Source organism: Copidosoma floridanum, unplaced genomic scaffold, assembly GCF_036245765.1.
Source record: "Copidosoma floridanum isolate Cflo_tuat_1 unplaced genomic scaffold, Cflo_Japanese_pri ptg000006l, whole genome shotgun sequence".
NCBI classification, from domain to species: Eukaryota; Metazoa; Arthropoda; class Insecta; order Hymenoptera; family Encyrtidae; genus Copidosoma; species Copidosoma floridanum.
This window is the reverse complement of record NW_028321883.1, coordinates 3,770,501-3,791,056: the sequence shown is the minus strand read 5'-3', so window position 1 is coordinate 3,791,056 and position 20,556 is coordinate 3,770,501. Positions and strand designations below refer to the sequence as shown.

Genomic DNA, 20,556 nt, shown 5'->3' with positions numbered 1-20,556 from the left:
TTTTCTACAGTTTTCATGTTCTTAACAGTTTCTTACAAATCTGCAGTAGAATACTGAAAATTTTGAATACAAGCGCCTATCACCTGATGTCCCGGGGCGCTTACTGGCCTCTCTATTAAATAATAAAGTATTAATTACTAACGCAAGCACCTATCACCCGATGACCCAGGACGCTTACTGGTCGCTTTATGTAATAATAAAGTATTAATTTTTAACGCAAGCGCCTATCATACGATATCCCGGAGTGTTTATTGGTCGCTTTAGTGAATTATAAAGTATTAATTATTAACACAAGCGCCTATCACCCGATGACCCAGGGCGCTTACTGGTCGTTTTATGTAATAATAAAGTATTAATTTTTAACACAAGCGCCTATCATACGATATCCTGGGGCGCTTACTGGTCACTTTATTGAATTATAAAGTATTAATTATTAATACAAGTGTCTATCATCTAATGACCCGGGGCGCTTACTGGTCGCTTTATTAAACGATATATATAAGTAATTAATAGCACAACGGTCATTAGGTGATAGGTGCTTGTGCTGTTAATTAATATTTTATTTTTTAATAGAGAGGCCAGTAAGCACCCTGAATCATCGGGTGACAGGCGCTTGTGCTATAAATTAATAATATATATCGTTTAATAAAGCGACCAGTGAGCGCCCCGGGTCACTTGGTGATAGGTCCTTGGGTTATTGATTAACCTTTTATTAATTTGCACAGTGGCAAGTAAGCACTCTGGATCATTGGGGGACAGGCGCTTGTGTTATTAATCAATAATATATATCGTTTAATAAAGCGACCAGTGAGCGCCCCAGGTCATCGGGTGATAGGCGCTTGTGTTAATAATTAATACTTTATTATTTAATAGAGAGGCCAGTTAGCGCCCCGGGTCATTGGGTGATAGGCACTTGTGTTATAATATTGCAATTTTTAACTTTCGCGCGTCTTTGGTAATGCCCCTTCACTGCTATGTTGTCTGCTCGACGGAACATTCTCCCTAGATTGTATAGCTATATATACGATCTAGGGAAAAAGTTCCGATATCGAATCCGACTAACCCAAGTCCAACAGCGCCATGGAGTTCGCCCCCAGAGCTGTTAAAATCTTAAACAAATTTGATGTATCGATTGCGCGTAGAAAATGCTGCAAAAAGTTACGTTACAACTTTTTTGCGCGTGCAATCGTTTAAGAGTTATAAGGGAAAAACACTTGGGGGCTGCCCCCAAAACTCAGTGGCTAATTTCTATTGATTAATTATGACAACGAATTATGTATTATTGATAAAAGGATTGCGCGTAAGCTGCGCATACCGCCCCCAAACAAAATGATTGCTTAAAAACCTTGGATGGTAATTATTAATGCAAATCTGCTTTACGCAATAATTTCAGTTAAACCGCAGCCAACGCGCGTGCGCACATCCCCTTGTCAGTTGCTCGTGCTTACTGGCAAGTCTGTTAAATAAATAATTATTAATAACTCAAGCGCCTATCACCCAATGACCCGGGGCACTTACTGGCCACTCTTTTAAATAAATAATTATCAATAAATAACACAAGCGCCTATCACTTGATGACTTGGAGCGCTTACTGGCATTTTTGTTAAATAAATAATTGTAATTAAATAACACAAGTACCTATCACCTAATGACCTGGGGTACTTACTCGCTACTATTAAATAATAAATTATCAAGTAATTAAAAGAGCGCCAATTAAAAAGATCTTTGTCGTACTAGACAAGCAATCAAAATTGTGATATGTTTACATGTGTTATCGATCAACTTTTTATTATTTAATAGTGTTGCAAATAAGTGTCCTGGATTATTAGGAAAAAGGTGCTTGACATATTTATTAATAATTATTTATTTACTAGGTTTGCAATTAGCGCCCCAGGTTATACGGTGATAGGCGCTTGTATCATTTTAATAATTTTTTAATTAACAGAGTGGCCAGTAAGCGCCCTGGGTTATTGGGCGATAGGCGCTTGTGTTATTTATTAATAATTATTAATTTAAAAGAGTGGCCAGTAAGCGCCCCGGGTCATTGGATGATAGATGCTTATGTTATTGGACCTTATTTGAATCTTGCGCCTCACATTTGGTACTATTTTTTTTTGATCTAGTGATTTCCCACGTCAGAGAGGTTGGGTTCTAGAGAATTACCAAATCTGGCCGGAACTATATTTCATCGCTCGGCGAGCAACTGAGGAACTGAGCAAGGGGATGTGCGCACGCGCGTTGGCTGCGGTTTAACTGAAATTATTGCGTAAAGCAGATTTGCATTAATAATTACCATCCAAGGTTTTTAAGCTATCATTTCGTTTGGGGGCGGCACGCGCAGTTTACGCGCAATCCTTTTATCAATAATACATAATTCGTTGTCATAATTAATCAATAGAAATTAGCCACTGAGTTTTGGGGGCAGCCCCCAAGTGTTTTTCCCTTACAACTCTTAAACAATTGCACGCGCAAAAAAGTTGGAACGTCACTTTTTGTAGCATTTTCTACGCGCAATCGATACATCAAATTTGTTTTAGATTATAACAGCTCTGGGGGCGAGCTCCATGACTGTAAGCCCAACGCTACTGGCAGCTGGCGACTTTCGGCGACTTCTAGGGTGCTCGTGGCGACATCAGCGGCAGATCATCTGGTCACCCTGCCTGGTAGCGTGGTAGCCAAGCTACTCTGCTTTCATTTCTGATCGGGAAAGGCCCCTAATGGCCGCTCGAACCTCTATTTTCAGACCACGCTGCTGTAGTGCTGTATTAAAGCATCCTGACTCAATACACTACCACTGGAGTTATTCCTTCGACAAGAAATAGAATTGAGTTGATCTAAAAAGTTGCTTAAGGTTGATGTCTTTTTAGTATAATTATTTGGCCAAGTACAAGAAAAATTAGTGGCTGAAGGCACCACGTGATTTAGTACAGTTTTAATTCCACTTTTCCGTGTTATCTAATATCAAGGTAATTGTAGTAACCATATAACAATCGTGGTATTTTTAGTGTAACCAGGTAGGAAACTTGTCGAAATAAGTCCACGTCTAACGTGCGACCAGAATTCCGCTTTGTTATATATAGCTAATTATACTTAAAATTTGTCAATTACTTTATGGAAAACAATTTATCCTCCGAAATAATTTTGGGCAACCCAGTTATCATTAATAATGCTCATTGGATAATAGTTTCGTTCTAGCAACGTAACGAAACCACGTGCTCTGCTCTTGGCAGTTATATAACCATTGATTAGGTATTTGATAGCTAGTTTTGTCCGTGCCTAGTATTCATGACAGCTAGTTCCTTATAAATTATTAGATGGAAACGGTGATTCCTTATTTCTTGTGTTTTTTATATTAATTTATTGTATCAGTTAATATTTTTTTTTTTCTTCAGTTTTAAATTTAGTTAACTTTTGAGATGTATTACTTGACATCAATTATATTTTGTTTCTTTCAAAACATCGTATTTCAGATGCTGAGACTACCCAGAGTACTTCGTACTCTAGTGCAATACCAGCAGCAGCAATATTTCGTGCGGTGTAGCTATGCCAAAGATGTACGCTTTGGTGCTGAAGTAAGAGCTCTTATGCTGCAAGGAGTAGACATTTTAGCTGATGCCGTAGCTGTGACGATGGGCCCTAAAGGTCGTAACGTAATTTTGGAACAAAGCTGGGGAAGCCCAAAAATTACTAAAGATGGGGTCACTGTTGCCAAAGGTGTTGAGCTCAAAGATAAATTCCAGAATATAGGAGCAAAGCTCGTTCAAGATGTGGCTAATAACACAAATGAAGAAGCTGGAGACGGTACTACAACAGCAACAGTTCTTGCCAGGGCCATTGCCAAAGAAGGTTTTGAAAAAATCAGCAAGGGAGCTAATCCAATTGAAATTAGACGTGGTATTTTTTTTTCTAAGCATAATTACTTATTTTTGTAATGGTATTTAATAATAACTACTTATTAATTTTAACTAGTAATAAGACTAATAAAGCTAGTAGTGAGACTCATTAGGTTTGATTTGATACGAAAAAATTTCAACAGGATTATGAAAATAAGTCACATACAACAACAGCGTAACTGAATAAAATTAATAGCCCAGTAGCTCTAAGCACTTTAGGTTACTCATAAGATACTGCGTTTCTGCAAAGCTGCTCTAATTATTCATGACTCTACCATTATTACTAGCTCAGATTTCGTATCTAGATAGCCAAAACAAGCATTAATGTTAGTTTTCATGAGTCTAGAAAAAACATACAATTGAAATTTCTTCCTGCCATGAACTGAATTTTCTAATTTTGGACCGTTGCTGTGTCAACATAAAACTTACATGCTATGTGGTAATTTCTGAAGCAGACTTGTTTGCAGTTAGATTTGTAGATTAATGATACACACACATAGGCACTTTATTAAATTTTATTCCCATACAGTACATACTCTACAGCTGTAGTCGCGTAAATATGTTGTAAAAAAGTTTAACTTATGAACAGCTAACAACCGCGGTTCGAAGAAAACTAGGTGTGCTCACCTCATGAACTAATTATAAAAATGTCCATCAACAAGTAAAAGATAGACTATACTTACAACAAGCAGGAGATCTGTTGCGTTACAATCCATTTTAAAATAGAGAGACATTAACTGCATACAATCAGTAAATACTTCTCTCGCGTACTCTTGAAGAGTGAGAGTAAGAATTTAGGAGACCTTTACGGGTGTACTTTGGGAACACTATCCACTGTGGGTTTTTTTAGCCCAAAGGTTGTAAGAAAAAAGTACCAGTTCTAATTCTTACAGATCTTGAAAAAAACCTCACGGTTTGCGAAGGTCCAAAGTATTTTTTTCCTTGTATTTTGTTTCTACCATGAGTTTTGCTGGTTCACTGAGTAAAGTGGTGTTAATAAAAGTATTATAACTATACTTCAAATTACTAAATTTTTCAGTAAAGCTAAGACACACTCACCTGATGGCGCAAACTAGTACGTTGAAAATACTTTTTAGTATATTTAAAATACTTTTATTATGTAGCCGCATAAATTACAAACATTATTACACGGCATACTGAAAATTATTGTGTCTAACACAGTAAAATTTTTGGTGGTATAATTTTTGTTAAATTTAGTAAATTCTATTGTAATCATTTTAAAATGTCCCACATTCAAAAGTAGGATTTAATATGTGACATAGAAAAATTTCTCATTCAACTGCATTGCAATTCAGTATTGTAAAAATTATTATGTTCGAAAGCAATTTAGTACGATATCTACAGGTATGCACGCTTATTGAGTTTCAAATTTAAGGGTATATCAATGTTATTATGACCAAAAACATATTTTTTGATTTATAAGGGTTAAAAATTGATACGTGTAGACAATTTTGAATCGAATAGTTATACGTTAACCGTAGTCCACACGAAACCCCTTGATTTTAAACTTCATTTTATGTATTATAAACAGTGCACGTTTCCACATGTAATTTAATGATTCTTGCGCAGACATTACTTATATTCCGTGGTCTAGTAGTTGCGAAGCCTGATTCGGAAGCAAAAGGACGGAGGTTCTCTTCCCAGTCACTGCAGATCTTTTTTAAAATTTATGAAAATCTACATATATATGTATATATATACATATATACATATGAATATCTAACTAATATATACAGCAAAGTCGCTAAAACCGTTGTAATGGCTAACCGCGAAAACTACTGAACCGATTTTGCTGAAATTTTGCACACCGATTCATGATGTGTTTTATTTAGTAAGTCTCGGGCAAAGTCGAGACGGGGGCTGCTAGTATATATATACTATACATATCTTAAGAGCACGCAGTGGCTAAGTCGGCTTGGTCGTGGGTCGGCACGTAGGAGACCGTGGTTCGATTCCCGGCCAGTGCGACTTTTTCGTGCAAGTACCTCTGTGAATTTTTACACTGAGAAAGATTTGGTGCTGCAGTTGTCCCTCCCCCTACAGCAGCTATACCAAATCACTATTAGTCTGCTGTCTCTGACTACTGGGATAGCAGGTATCCCAGTCGGAACAGCGTACGTACGAGCCCAAGTATAGTAGCGTTACCTATAGTGTGGTTCGACGTATGTATCATAGGATAGGTGCATCGCATATACAGGTCTTGTGCAGCTCTCGTCTCAACTGGTATTGCTGATGCACTAAACTTCCGAACTAGCACTGTACTACCGGTGGTACTCTGACGGCGCCAAATCTTTCTCAGTGTACATGTGCTTTTTCACCACGCAATGCTCCTCGAGGAGGGCCTAAGCGTCCTTCTCGCAGCAAAAATTGCTTAATTTCCCCCAATCCCCCCTCCTGTAATGGGTGGCCTCCCATCCAAATTCGTGTCCCGAGCTCATGTTACTACAATAAACTAAAATTGAATGTTTAAATTGGGTACAGTAGTGTTGAAAGTGTTAAACTTCCGTGAGAAAAACTTTCAAGCTCATACATTGACTCCTTAAAGAGATAAAGTCGGAGAGCCAGAAGTTTTTATTTCGGTGTTCGGTGTTAAAAATAAGGGAAGAAATCGTTTTTTGTTGTTGTTGATATTTGGATATTAGATAGGTATTAGTATTGATAACAAAATGCACTAGGTCCGCTTTTTCGGAAGCAATATGATGACCTATTGCAAAATTGTTAATTTAACTAGAATTTGAGGCGTGTGCTGATGATTTTATACTGTTAAACGATTATACTTTATACCAAAAAAAAGTTACTTTGTGTTATTGACTGAATTAAAGTTAAAAAAAAAAAATTAAACCAACTTAAGTTGAGTTTACATGAAGTCTGGGAGTCTACCAGACTGGCTTGAAGCTTGGCAGACTCCCACTTCCAGACTTCATTTAAACTCACCCTTAACTAACGTTAATCAAAATTAGTTTTAATATTATCTTTTGAAGTTTATAAGTAGATCAAAATTTACCTACGTAATCTTAAAAATATTATTAAATGACGTTTATCCATGTAGGCTTTAAGACAAAACTGTGTTTATAATTAATTTATAGCTAGCTATATTGTGATAATTTGCGTCAGGTTTATGCAAGTGCAAGAAAAATGGTAACATTAGGCTGCGTACTGTGTGCAGCGTTGGGTGAAGAGGATTCCCGCAGTGAAAATTACGGTCAGTAACATAAAAGTTACTGTCACTAACATACCAATCTATAGAGTGTTGCAGGAGCGAATAGGCAGAGAAGGAGGGGGCATTCCAGAGGTTCTCACCAGTGCTCCCAAATGTGACTGGCAAACATGTGAGAAATAACACAAGCGCCAATCCCCACATAACCCGGTGCGCTTACTGGCCGCTTTGTTTATTAATTAAATAAATAAAATACCACAAGCGCACATCCCCACACAACCCGGTGCGCTTACTGGCCGCTTTGTTTATTAATTAAATAAATAAAATACCACAAGCGCCAATCCCCACACAACCCGGTGCGCTTACTGGTCCCTATATTTAAAAAAAATATACATAATGATAACACAAGCGACAATCTCCACACAACCCGGAGCGCTTACTGGTCGCATACTTATTTTACAATAAATAAAGTAATAAGGCTAGCGACAATCACTACATAAGCCGAGGTGCTTACAAGTCCCTTTAGTTATTTAAAATAAATTAAATAACACAAGCGCCAATCCCCACACAATCCGGTGCGCTTAATGGTCGCATACTTATTTTACAATAAATAAAGTAATAAGGCAAGCGACAATCACTACGTAAGCCGGGGCGCTTACTAGTAGCATTAATTATTATTAAAAAGCATTAAATATTCATTCAAGTGCAACCAGTGGTGACCAGTGAGTATCCTGGATAGTCAGGTGATAAGCACTCGCGTTGTTACTTAATAAATTTTATTAATTATTACAGCGACCAGAAAGTGATCCGGGTTGTGTGGGGATTGACGCTTGTGTTAATTAATTTATTTTAAATAAACAAAGGGACCAGTAAGCGCTCCAGGTTGTGTGGGGATGTGCGCTTGTGGTATTTTATTTATTTAATTAATAAACAAAGCGGCCAGTAAGCTCACCGGGTTGTGTGGGGATGTGCGCTTGTGGTATTTTATTTATTTAATTAATAAACAAAGCGGCCAGTAAGCGCACTGGGTTGTGTGGGGAATGGTGCTTGTGTTATTTCTCACATGTTTGCCAGTCACATTTGGGAGCACTGGTGAGAACCTCTGGAATGCCTCCTCCTTCTCTGCCTATTCGCTTCTCCAACACTCTATAGATTGGTAAGTTAGTGACAGTAACTTTTATGTTACTGACCGTAATTTTCACTGCGGGAATCGTCTTCACCCAACGCTGACTGTGTGCAGTAATGTTAAACAGCGCCACCTGCACGGCAAGAAGGAGGCGATGCTGGATAACCATAGAGATATTACTTTAAAAACCTTAGAAGGACATCTATGTATAGAAGATCATTTTATTTGCCCTCTCTTTCTACTGACAGGACGCTTTTTCAGTTGACTACCCTACTTTATTGGTAATATCTCTATGTGGATAACACGATTACATAGCCAGTTATGGTTTGTAAACTTTGTTAATCGTTTTTGTAGTTTCAATGCAATATGGTACTTAAAGTTTGAATTTTCAGTATTAAGAATTGGTATTAAACAGATAACAATTTTTTGTTACATTGTTAACCATAAAATACTAGTTGTTATCTATTTAAAACAAATACTTGTCACTGAAAATCGATACTTCAAGTATCAAAAATGCATTGAAACTACAAAAAATAATTAATAGTAAATTACGTACGAGTTTGCAAAGGCTGTGACTTACGAACCGAGAGGTGTACGGCACGAGCCGTAGGCGAGGGCCGTAACGAGGTTCGTAAAAAAGCCTTTTCGAACGAGTTTTGTATACTATTTTCTCGCCTGAGAACTTAAAATCAAGCGGCGAAGATGCTACTTTGAGGTTAGAAGGCAGAAAAAAAGTTTGCAGCTCATAACAGGCCATATGTAATCGTGTTATCCAGCATAACATCCTTCTTGCCGTGCAGGTGGCAAATAAGCCCAGAGCAGCCGTAAGCCCGCGTGAGTACGAGTGAAAAGCAAGAACACGTCATACTCTCTTTGTTACACCTACGGGGGATTTGGGCTGGTTCTAGAAGTTCAAGACCCCATGTGTACGCACCCTAAGAATCATGTGTTTTTCTTGCACTTATGTAAATTACTACATGACTTAATAGTCAACTTAATGTTGCTTATAAAAGAGAATACTACTACAATTAAACATTTGATTACAACGTTATATTGACCTACCAAATGTATCAACTAGTAACAAATTTTGGTTCCTTTTGTTCCTAGATACTCGCTTACACTTTAAAGGTATCCTTAAATAGTAGTGGTGAGGTCGAAAGTCATATCACAATTTTTCTCAAATTAAATTGAATTTAATAACATGCAGAACATAAAAAACCAATGAACAACATTTTAATAAATGTATGAGTAATTTAAAAAATCATAATATATGAAAAATATATTAATTGCGTTTTTGTACAAACATACTTTTTTGATTGAATTCGATCAGAACACAATATTTAAAAATTATTGTTAAAAATTCAAGTATGAATAAATTTTCTAATTATTATTTGACATTTTTGACCACTAAACGAAACGGAAAAACTTAATTTTTCTTCATCAATTAACCTAATGCTTTTACTTTCACGTCACGTGATCATTTACCATGAGTGCGAGGCAGACGGTGACATGTTTTCTTCTTCGCACTCATAGTAAATGATCACTTGACGTTAAGTGACTTACTAATTTTTTTTTTTTTATTAATTTTTTTTTTTTATATCACTGGGTAACCACTACAGCCTACTGGCGTAGTCGCGGGGGCCACCCACTCACCACCTATGTGTTGGGGTGTTTTGCACACCCATTTTCCTTTTTTCCAAACCTTTTTTCCTTATACGCTACCTTAATCCATGAACACGGTGTGAGTATCTCCGGTGGAACCCACCTTGCCAGTTAAGCTGGCACTCTCTGCACCAATGGTGAATTGGGTCCACTCGCCACTGTGTAGCTCTTTCCCGAAGAAGACTCCATTATTCCAGGACTTCCACTCCTCGCCGGTTAAGCCGGCGCTCTCTACCGAAGTATCGGATCCAGGCTAATTAGCATCCCCGGAGAAGCCCCGTGTTCCAGGGACCACTCCTCGCCGGTAAGGCCGGCGATCCCTGCCCGACGCCTGGAATCGGGTCCGCTAATCTACAGTTTTTGCAAGATTTCGTTGAATTCCATCCAACAACTAAAAATCATGTTTTTTAAACCTCAGGCTCCCCGACTAATAAATAAGAAAATATAGTCGAAATGTCACTTCGGTACCGTATCCCAATCTCAATTTCGCATCTAAAAACACCTACTAGGAAAAAAGTAAGCTTTTCTAATATGTCCTTTCACATACATCGTCAAGTACAGATGTCGTATGTTCCATTCATGACATAAGAACATGTATTTTTATCCTACAAGCAAGAGTTTTAGCCAAATATCAAATGTCCCACGATTCGAACAAAAATGTCGGTTACAGTGGAAATCGCTTTGAAAACCACACTTAGTGGTCACTTTTTTAGTCTCACGTTATGACAATATGAATGCACAAGTCAAAGCTGTTAAAAATTCTAATATCAATAATTGACACACATTTTAATTTTCAATTTTCGTGTGTACAAAAATTTTGGTCACTTTCATCTTCCCCTGGTTCCAGTACTCTGTAACTCTTACAGGTGAGGAAAAAAAATTTTGTTGTACTTTTTATTGCGAAAAGATGTTTTGTGAGCGGTAAACCCTGTATGTTAACTCAACAAGCCGCAATAGCACTTCAAAGCTCGAAATGTCACTTCCGTACCCCTCGGAGGTAAAAGTGTCTCTTATTCTAGCTTTCATGCATCAGAACTTAACGAAACTTTTTTTCCAGTATTTTTGGGCTAAAACATACGACGTGTGCTTCGGCGTTTGGTCCAATTGGCCTTTTTTCGCGAGATACATCGATGAATATCCATTTCACTTCCGACACTACACTGAGAGACAAGTGGAACGCCCTCTGTCCTTCAGGTGGCATGGTTGAGCTACCACGTACGTTGGGACGAGAGACGACCCAGAGTGGGACGCCAGGCGCTCCACTCTTGCAGCACAAGTAATGTGCCACAAGTATGGGGCTATTAACGTGCTATTGACGAGTACATTAGAGTACCCACAGTAGCTCGCGTGCCGAGCGTCAAGTATAATACATATATTATAATTCACACTCGACGCGCATATGTGTATGTAACGCGCATGTGTGCATACGTATATAGATGTATATATGTATATTATTAAATGCGTTTGTATGTATGCACGTTTATGAATCGTGTCGCTTTAAAATATATTAAAAATAATACAGTATGTTTTAAGGTTAATCAATTTATTCGAGGAGTAGCATATTCTGTATTATTTGCCACTTATTACGTTATTGTAAATGACACTGGTAATTTATACATTATAATAATTTACAATCTAGTTTTGTATAAACTAAATATCATAAAAATTAAAAATCAAGACTTATTTCTAATTTATAACTAATTATTATAATAGTTTGTTTAAACAAAAATTCTTATTTTACAGTTTGGAGAGATAATTTTTTTTTATAAAATACAGTTATAAGGTTAATATGTATAAAAGTTTTAAGAAATAATATAAAACATTTCGAATTTTCGTTACTTGGAAAATCTTTTTTTTTTTAAATCGACACCCTTTTAGCTTTTTTTTCGCTTTTGTTTTCAATTTCTGAAACTAAAAAATTTATTACAAAAAGATGAACTGTTCAGGATCTTCATAAATACGTAATTATTAAAAATATGATAAATACCATTCAACATAAACCACTATATGTTAGTATATACCATTTCACTTAAATACGACCACTGCAAACTCAGAATATTACACACACAAGCACAAGAAATATGCATTTATTCACCAAGCTTTGTAGAGCACACTCATAAAAATTACACTTACTGCAACACTACGTCTACAAGCTGAGTACGACGTGTACTTATCAAAAAAGTCCATTTTTTACATGAATCTTGCCGAATTACTTATAATATACACGTGGCTGTAGTTGTTATTTTTGTGACAGAGTGACGCACAGGTAGCACCTATACAGTGAATAGTATATATAGATATGTCCAGTACTGATGTGCTATGTATCATATACGTACATTATTATCAATAAGATACAAGTAATTTATCTAATAGACAGTATAAATAGCTTGTGTCGTGGACATAATACACTGTACCACGAACCGGAACAGACCATGCACTAGATACCGGGACACTGCTATACTGTAGAGATAGTACTGCTGCTGTACTACGGTGGTCCGCCTAGCGTTCAAAGTGGCTCGCCAGCCGTGCGAGGACAGAGGGCGTTCCTCCTGTCTCTCAGTGTATTAATGAAGGAATACGAAGTGTCTTCAAAAAATAACGAAAATCTTCGTTTTATGAAAAAAAATTTATTTATTCATTAATATCTATTTTTTCCTCTTCAAAATAATCCCCTTCGGATATGATACACTTGTGCCAACGCTTTTTCCAATCCTCGAAACACTTTTGGAACTCGATGTTTGTCATAGCTTTTACCTCTTTCAGCGATTCGCTTTTAATGTCATCTATGTTTTTAAAACGACGGCCTTTTAATGTTCTCTTTATTTTTGGAAATAGACAAAAGTCACATGGAGCCATATCTGGTGAATATGGAGGCTGAGGCATCGTTACAGTTTTGTTTTTGGCCAAAAATTCACGAACAAGCAATGAAGTGTGAGCAGGTGCATTATTGTGGTGTAAAAGGCATGAATTGTTTTGCCACAAATCCGGGCATTTTTTTCGGATTGCTTCACGCAAACGGCGTTGAACTTGTAGGTAGTATTCCTTATTGATTGTTTGACATTTTGGCAAGAATTCATGATGCACCACACCACTTTTTTCACGTTTTTATCGGTTGTTGATGTGCTGCCACTTAAAAAGTAAGCAATAAACATTGCTGAAAATTTTATCGTACTTCAAGGGCATGTGTACCAACATAATAAAGAAAAATTTTATACAGGCGGACTCTCCAAACCCGCGAAATTTAAAAATCCGCGTTACTTTTTGAACACACCTCGTACACTGTTTTAGGTGGTCAAAAATAGACTTAAATGAATGTTAAACAAAGCTCTATTGATTACAAAAAAAATTTATCAGATTTAGTGTCAGCTATGAAAAGTTATAACCATTTTTTTTTAAATTACGGATTTCAGGCAAAAATCTCCGTAATCTCATTTTTCGCGATTTTTATCGCTCCTCTTTAAACAGCTATTACTTTTGAACAGAGGCACTAAATGGAATAAATTTTTTTGTAATGGACAGGGCTTAATCTCAGCTTTAATTTAATTTGGGTAAGAACACTTTAACTATGCAAACAGCTTAGCTACACTCATGAGAAACAGAGGTATTTTTTTCGAAACTTGACTGCAATTGACTTATATCTTTTTACCCAAAAACTGTAGTAAAATCGCTTTGGATATTTGTTATGGGTAGTGTTTGTGGTAGAACTACTATGAACAATAATTTTTTCAACTAACTTTTTTTTTTAACAATTCTTCGAGGTATTTTGAGCCACTTACGGAAAATTTACCTTGAGGAGGGTGGGGCACTGTCGTCACCCATTTTGTTCTCGTTAATTAGAGAGAACTTATTATTGATGAGATCATTTACACACACGCACTTTAAAGGTAAATTTCTCAAGAAAGCAATTCCGCTTTAAAAAAAAAATAAATCATGCAATTATCATTTTTATTATGTAAAATCAAACGATCTTCGAGCGGGGCCAAATTCGTCATGGCGGGGTATAGTTCGTCATAAGGGGGGGCAGAGTTCGTCATACTCTCGCTAGGCACGAATCTGACTGCCGGTAAGGTTAGGTACGGTGCTTTTATTTCCATGATTCCAAGTGATAAACAATTATTTGTATTGAAATTACTTGTTAAATAATATTTTTCAAATGCAAATAATGAGTTCAATTGCTCTTAAAATGCAGGCAAGCGTGCGTCAGATAAATAGAGAAAGGTTTATTGAATTAGAATGAAAAAATTTTTTTTTTTTCATAAATAGATCTATTTTCTGTAGTCTCAATCACAGTATCAAGTTTTTTAATACTAATAAAATAAATAAGTCTTACTTAAACTTATCACTATACTGATGAACACTTGTAGTAATATTTTTAAAAATACTTTTAATAAATACCTACTAAGCTAATTACGTGTTTGCTCTTCAGTTGTGCTTGTGTTTTGCACTTTATATTGAAGAGTTGTCCTTGGGATTCCAAACTCTGCAGCAGTAGATTTGATCGATTTTCTATCACAAACACTTTGTATCGCTAAATTCATATCCTCATCGGTCCACTCATGAGAATGCAACTTTTTTTTTATAATTACGTACCATAGTAAACAAAACAAGAACTTAACCTACAAGTGCCTACTGCTGCGCTTGCCGGTGACGAACTGTGCCCCACTTGACTCTTTTTTTTAAATTTGCAATAACTCTGTTAATATTTATCTCATCAAAAAAAAAACACGTGGTCGAAAATCGCAAAAAAACTCGTTTTTTCAAACTTGAGAAATTTTTTATTAAAAATCTGTGGGGTTTAGGTAAATACATCCCAATAAATTTTTTTTTTCGAAATTTTCTAAAGAACCAAAAAAAATTTTTTGTTTACTAAAATTGTAAAATTTTATAATTTTCTTATAATTTTTTAATAACAAAAAATCGACCACTCAGATAGTGACCCACTATCGAATATCGTGTTCAGCAGGCAAACTAGAATTAGGGAGGAATTGAGATGGGATTGAAAGGGGAGAGGGCTCCAACAACTGCTCTGCATCCGCCCAGGAAAACCCCGGAAAATATCCCGTTGAAAAAACCTGATCCGGAACAGCCCGTTGTATCTGCCTCATTTCTGACACTTTGTGTCTAGGCTGCAGACATAGATATATTCTACTTAAATTTATTTCCTTGTACAACATACAATAACCAAAAAAAGTCAAGAGCATATTTATATATGAAGAAGATGTAGCATAATCCGTTAACTGATGGTATCTATAGCTCTTAACATTCACGTATTGCGCTCCTGCTTCAGCTTTATAAATGTGCATACACACACCCACACCCACACACATACACACACACACACAAACCTAAACACATGAATACATATTATTTTATTAATAAAGTACTGTGAGACATAAACTCAAAAAATGATCCTATCTATCGGAAAGCTCAAACACATTAACAGGGGATAAGTTGATCCTACCTTGGCTGCCCAGTTAACCTCCATGTGTGACAAGTGTATAAATGCAGATAGTGAATTTATTTGTTTAAAAAAATTAAATATAGCACAATTTTAATGCAAAGTAACTTTAATTACGAAATGAAAAAAAAAATTTACTTTATTAAAATATGTTTTATTTAAAATAATAGGCGCTTACATAATAATAACACATTCTGAAATAATTCTACATTTTATTTGACAATTTTTTCTCTGCTAAATTTTGCTGCTCTTCCCTTTTCAATAATTACTCTTTTTAACTCTTTAGTTTGTTAAAGACATAACATTTTATTTTATCAGTAATTTTTATTAATTTTTGACCAACCCTCTTCACGTACAAAAGGTTAAGTTTTCATAAACATACTTACACACACACACACACACACACACACACATGTAATCACATACATATGGTGCTCCGAAACACGCACTCCGTTCGCATCAGTTTTCAAAACGCCAGGAAAAGTTAGCCAGAATGTAACGACCTTGGCTTCAGGTAACGCCTCGCTAGAGAGGAGTTAGGCTAGGCCGGTTTTGGCGCAAATCTGCGTGTGCTGCGTCCGTTCACGCATAGATAGCACACTTTATTTATCATGCAAGTCAAGATAATGGCCCCTCCTATTGGACAAGCTATGCAGTAAACGGTCCCTCAGCGTCAGTAACCAGGGTATTGAAGAGCTGAGTTCTTTGTGTAGAATACTAAGAGTTTACCAACATTTTCGTTTGGAAAAAAGTTTGAGAAATTTACACGAATAATGATGAATTTCTCATTAGCCCAGTATAAAAGGCTGACTATAGACAACATAATAAAACAATTTTTCAAAATTTAAATTAAGTATTGAAATTAAAATTAAAAATTGATAGAGAAAGCAAAAAGTACAACAGACCATGTTTATGATGCATATATTCAACATTGGTGATTGATGCATGTATTTTTTTTCCATCAGTTAATGAAGCTAAATTTTGGAAAGGTGATTTAAATAGAAATCAACAATATGTATCAGTTCAGGAAGCTTATTTCATAACTGCTCTTAAGAATATACAGTAAAGAAATTTATTATTATTTCTTTTATAATATGTTACACTTCATCGACCACGTCGTAACCACTCATCCCCGTAGGCTGTTTTTTTGACGTCTAAGGCATTCGTAAACTACGTAATATGAATCGCTGTCTTGTTTTGATGACTTGTATGATGTGCTTTTTATAAACCATTGTTTTAATGAGTACGTTGTATGTACTGTATATTTTTTATACAAAATATTTTTTTATTTTTCCAAATGATTTTTTCCGTGTGTAAAATATACGGGAGAAGAGAGTTTATCCTCGGGATGGTTGAAGGGTTAACATATTTAAGACAAATCGTGAACTTTACATGCCAGAATTAAACTAACGAACTTAGCTTCGTCACTTCCTTGCGTACATATTCTGTTGAGGTTCATAGCAATAGTCATGAGATGATACTGTAAGTCATTTAATGTAATATCACCTTCGAATCATTTAAATCCGTGCACTTCGTCGGATAATTATGATACTTTTTTTATTTTCAGCAGTAAATCAGCAGAAAATTCTTTCGGTATAAAGTATCTGTCAGCATTATGATAGTCAAAGATACTGATAATAAGATCCATGATACGTTTTGTTGAATATCTATAAATTGTGATAATCAAGGTTAAAAATAATCTTTCTCCGTGTCTTCTCTATTTGACGAGCAACCTTGCTTCCACTACTTATACTACATTAGAAAAAACGAGAGAAAAATAAAATACCAACAGTATTTATGACTTCCCTTTATCAGATCTAGTGACATCTTCCCATTTAATGTTGTAGTAAAAAATTTTCATGCGTGTAACATTATGAAAAGCACATATAGATTTGTAGGATCCATTATGATGTTTACAAATGGTTACTGACCTTAAGAGTTCAAATGGTGGATAGTCCAACATGTAAGTTATTTGAAAATTAAATCTTTTAAACCACTTTTATTTCAACTCCCTTCGCAGCAGTTTTTGTATTTACATTTGTAACTCCACCTGTCAACGCACTTGTAAATATAATTGGAATCCTATTCGGAAATACTTATGGGATTTTGGTTTGGAGAAGCCATCAGTAATTCCAAGCGGAGTTCCAAGTGGTATTATAAGTAAGAATTAAATTCGAGTTTTTTGATCGACAAAAAAGTTGAAAAATACAAATTCATGCAGTGTAATGACCTCATTAGGTGTTACCATGCGCATGGTAACACCAAAACAGAAGAATTTAATTAATTTGAAAGAAAATAAAAAAAACTACTAAATAAAGTAAGTAGATATATTCATATAATTCCCAAGTTCAAAAACTCATAGATATAAGCTTATATTTTTGCAGCTAATTTAATTTAGACAAAATGTATGTTTATTTAGCATTACCATATACGGTACCATTAATTCAAGCTTAAATATTACAACTTCTTACAAATTGCTACTACAATAGCATTGTCAGCATTACATATAGTTTGTAGCACTGCATTTAAATAATTTCTTGATCTTATCAAAATAAGCTCATGTGTCACATTAGTAGTGTGATTTAAGTGAGGTGTGTGTGTGCGTGCGTGCACCGGTGATAATGCAATGAACAATAATCCAAGATGATTACGCTATTAACAAGTCGATAAATCGATCATTAGTTGAGGTCTCATAAAGAGATCGACTGGGGGTCTTATTTTGCATTTCGATATACGTGATCGAGTTCGAATGTGACTGTCAATCCACCTGTGAGGGGACGGGGGTTCTGAATTTTTTGTGTACCACGGTTAAAATGACAGTCAATTTTGAAAGCAAGTACAAGTTATTAAAGACCGTGTCAGAGGGGGTATTGCCTGGCGTGTAGCGTAGTAGCAGGTGTTACCTTTATGTATGAATAAAAACTCATATGTTCCCATCTTTAAGGTACAACTAATGATTATGTATATACATGTTTTATACATTTTTATTGCAGTTGATGTCAAATGAGTATCGGTAAGACTATAGTCAAGTGGCTCAGCCAAAGCTCTCATGTCAGAATGACCTCAGCCAGCTACATCTTTTCTTTAGTGATTCTCTCCTCGTGTTACTGTACGAGATCTACTAGACAGTTGCCACATCTAGAATGGTAGGGTCATAGTACAGCGTACTATAGCCAAAGCTCTGACGTCAGGATAATCCCTACTCCCCTCTCTTTTTCCGGATCCACTGCATTATGTAGATCACTGACCATCCCTAGTCTACTTACATTCAAACTAGCCTTTTTTACATAAAACTCGAATGTACTTCTAAATGCTTGTTAGAATAAACGAAAGACGATCAGATATGAGTATGAGCAAATGTTTTTATCTGCACACGCATTAGCTATATTCGCTGTGTGCAAGTCGTTGGAGGGGGTAAGAAAGAACGACAGCAGAGCTCATAATGAGAGAAATGTGCGGATTCACCGGACATTTAAGACATAGCATCATTGATCATACATTATTGAGTTTTTTCACCACTTTAAGTTGTTAAACGTAGTGATAACAATAATTATCATGAACATTAGCTTCACAGTTTGTTTAATGAAAAGAAATTTAACTTGATTGTTTTTATATTTGAGTAAGATTCAATAAAACAAAGCCAGTAAATACTATATTTACGGTTACTAACGTCATACTCGCGCCACTTTACGGGCTAGCTCAGTTCGTTTTGCTTTGATACTACAAAACAAAGGTTATGTTACCATATTCAGTGTAGTCTTTACTTCGTTAACATGGCTAACGTGGATATTGTTATTATTCTTTGCTTCTACACTTTACGCTACATGTAGCTAGAATAATCTTAGTTATTAAGATTTTGATAGTTTTTACACCTGATATCATAATTAGTCAGTAATCTTAAGTTATATGTGGCTAACAATGCATTAGGCCCCGAATCGTCCAGCAAGTCCGCAGCGTTGGCTGCGATGGTCAAAAGTTCGATGCCGACCACAACCATCAGAGCACTTCTTTATCAGCGCCACCACCGGCAAAGCTATAAACTATCGTTGATGTACGCATGTGCATATATCTATATACAGTTCATAGTAATAGTTTACAGCTTCACCGACAGTGGTGCTGATACAGAAGTGCTCTGAAGGCAGTGTTGGGTAAGGAGGATATGATTTTGCATTTTTATCACTAGGACCTATATATAGCTACAGATCATAGTGGGAAAAATGCAAAAGCTAAATAGGAGGGAGGGAGGGAAGGCCAAAGGTTCTCCCCAAATGTGTCTGGAAAAAATTGTGGGAAATTAAAATTGGCTATGTGGTGCAAATACCCAGAAAACTCGACACAATAACATGCACAATAACTTTATAAACTAATCCCAAGCTATTTAACCCAATAACTCAATGGGCCAATAAGCAGCCTCATGAGTTTAAATAAATAATGAAATTTATTAAACAACAAAGCAAGCGGCAATCCCCACACAAACCAAGGCACTTACTAGTTGCTTTGATTTTTTATGATTAATAAAATAATAACGCAAGCGCCTATCCTCACACAACCAGGGGCACTTCCTGGTCGCTTACTTAAATTACTATAAATAAAATAATAACGCAAGCGCCTATCCTCACACAACCAGGGGCACTTCCTGGTCGCTTACTTAGATAACTATAAATAAAATAATAACGCAAGCACCTATCCCCTTACAACTAGGGAAGCTTACTGGTCCCTTACTTAAATTACTATAAATAAAATAATAACGCAAGCGCCTATCCCCTTACAACCAGGGGAGCTTACTGGTCACTTGCTTAAATTACTATAAATAAAATAATAACGCAAGCGCCTATCCCGACTCAACGGGGGGCACTAACTGGTCACTTGCTTACATTACTATAAATAAAATAATAACACTAGCGCCTATCCCCTTACAAACAGGGGCCCTTACTGGTCGCTTACTTGAATTACTATAAATAAAATAATAACGCAAGCGCCTATCCCCCAACAACCAGAGGAGCTTACTCGTTGCTTTAATTATTTATAATTAATAAATCAATACCGCAAGCGCCTGTCCCCGCACAGCCAGGAAAGCTTACTAATCGCTTACTTAAATTACTAAAAATAAAATAATAACGCAAGCGCCTATCCCCACACAACCAGAGGAGCTTACTGGTCGCTTACTTAAATTACTATAAATAAAATTTTAATGCAAGAGCTTATTCCAACATGACTCACGGCGCCTACTGGTCGCTTT

General features: G+C 36.0%; 1 protein-coding gene across 2 annotated transcripts in view; it reads left to right on the top strand.

Moving 5' to 3' along the window:
- Nucleotides 1–1,123: 1,123 nt before the first annotated feature.
- LOC106637925 (Heat shock protein 60A) overlaps nt 1,124–20,556 on the top strand; it is a 108,774-nt gene continuing 89,341 nt past the window's right edge. The window contains exons 1-2 of one of the 2 annotated variants that reach the window (XM_089598391.1): nt 1,124–1,188; nt 3,542–3,894. In XM_089598391.1, the coding sequence (XP_089454517.1) occupies nt 1,124–1,188; nt 3,542–3,894 (418 nt within the window). Of the gene's footprint in view, nt 1,189–2,624; nt 2,967–3,470; nt 3,895–20,556 lie in introns of those variants that run through there. The other variant, XM_014350903.2, reaches the window with a different exon arrangement.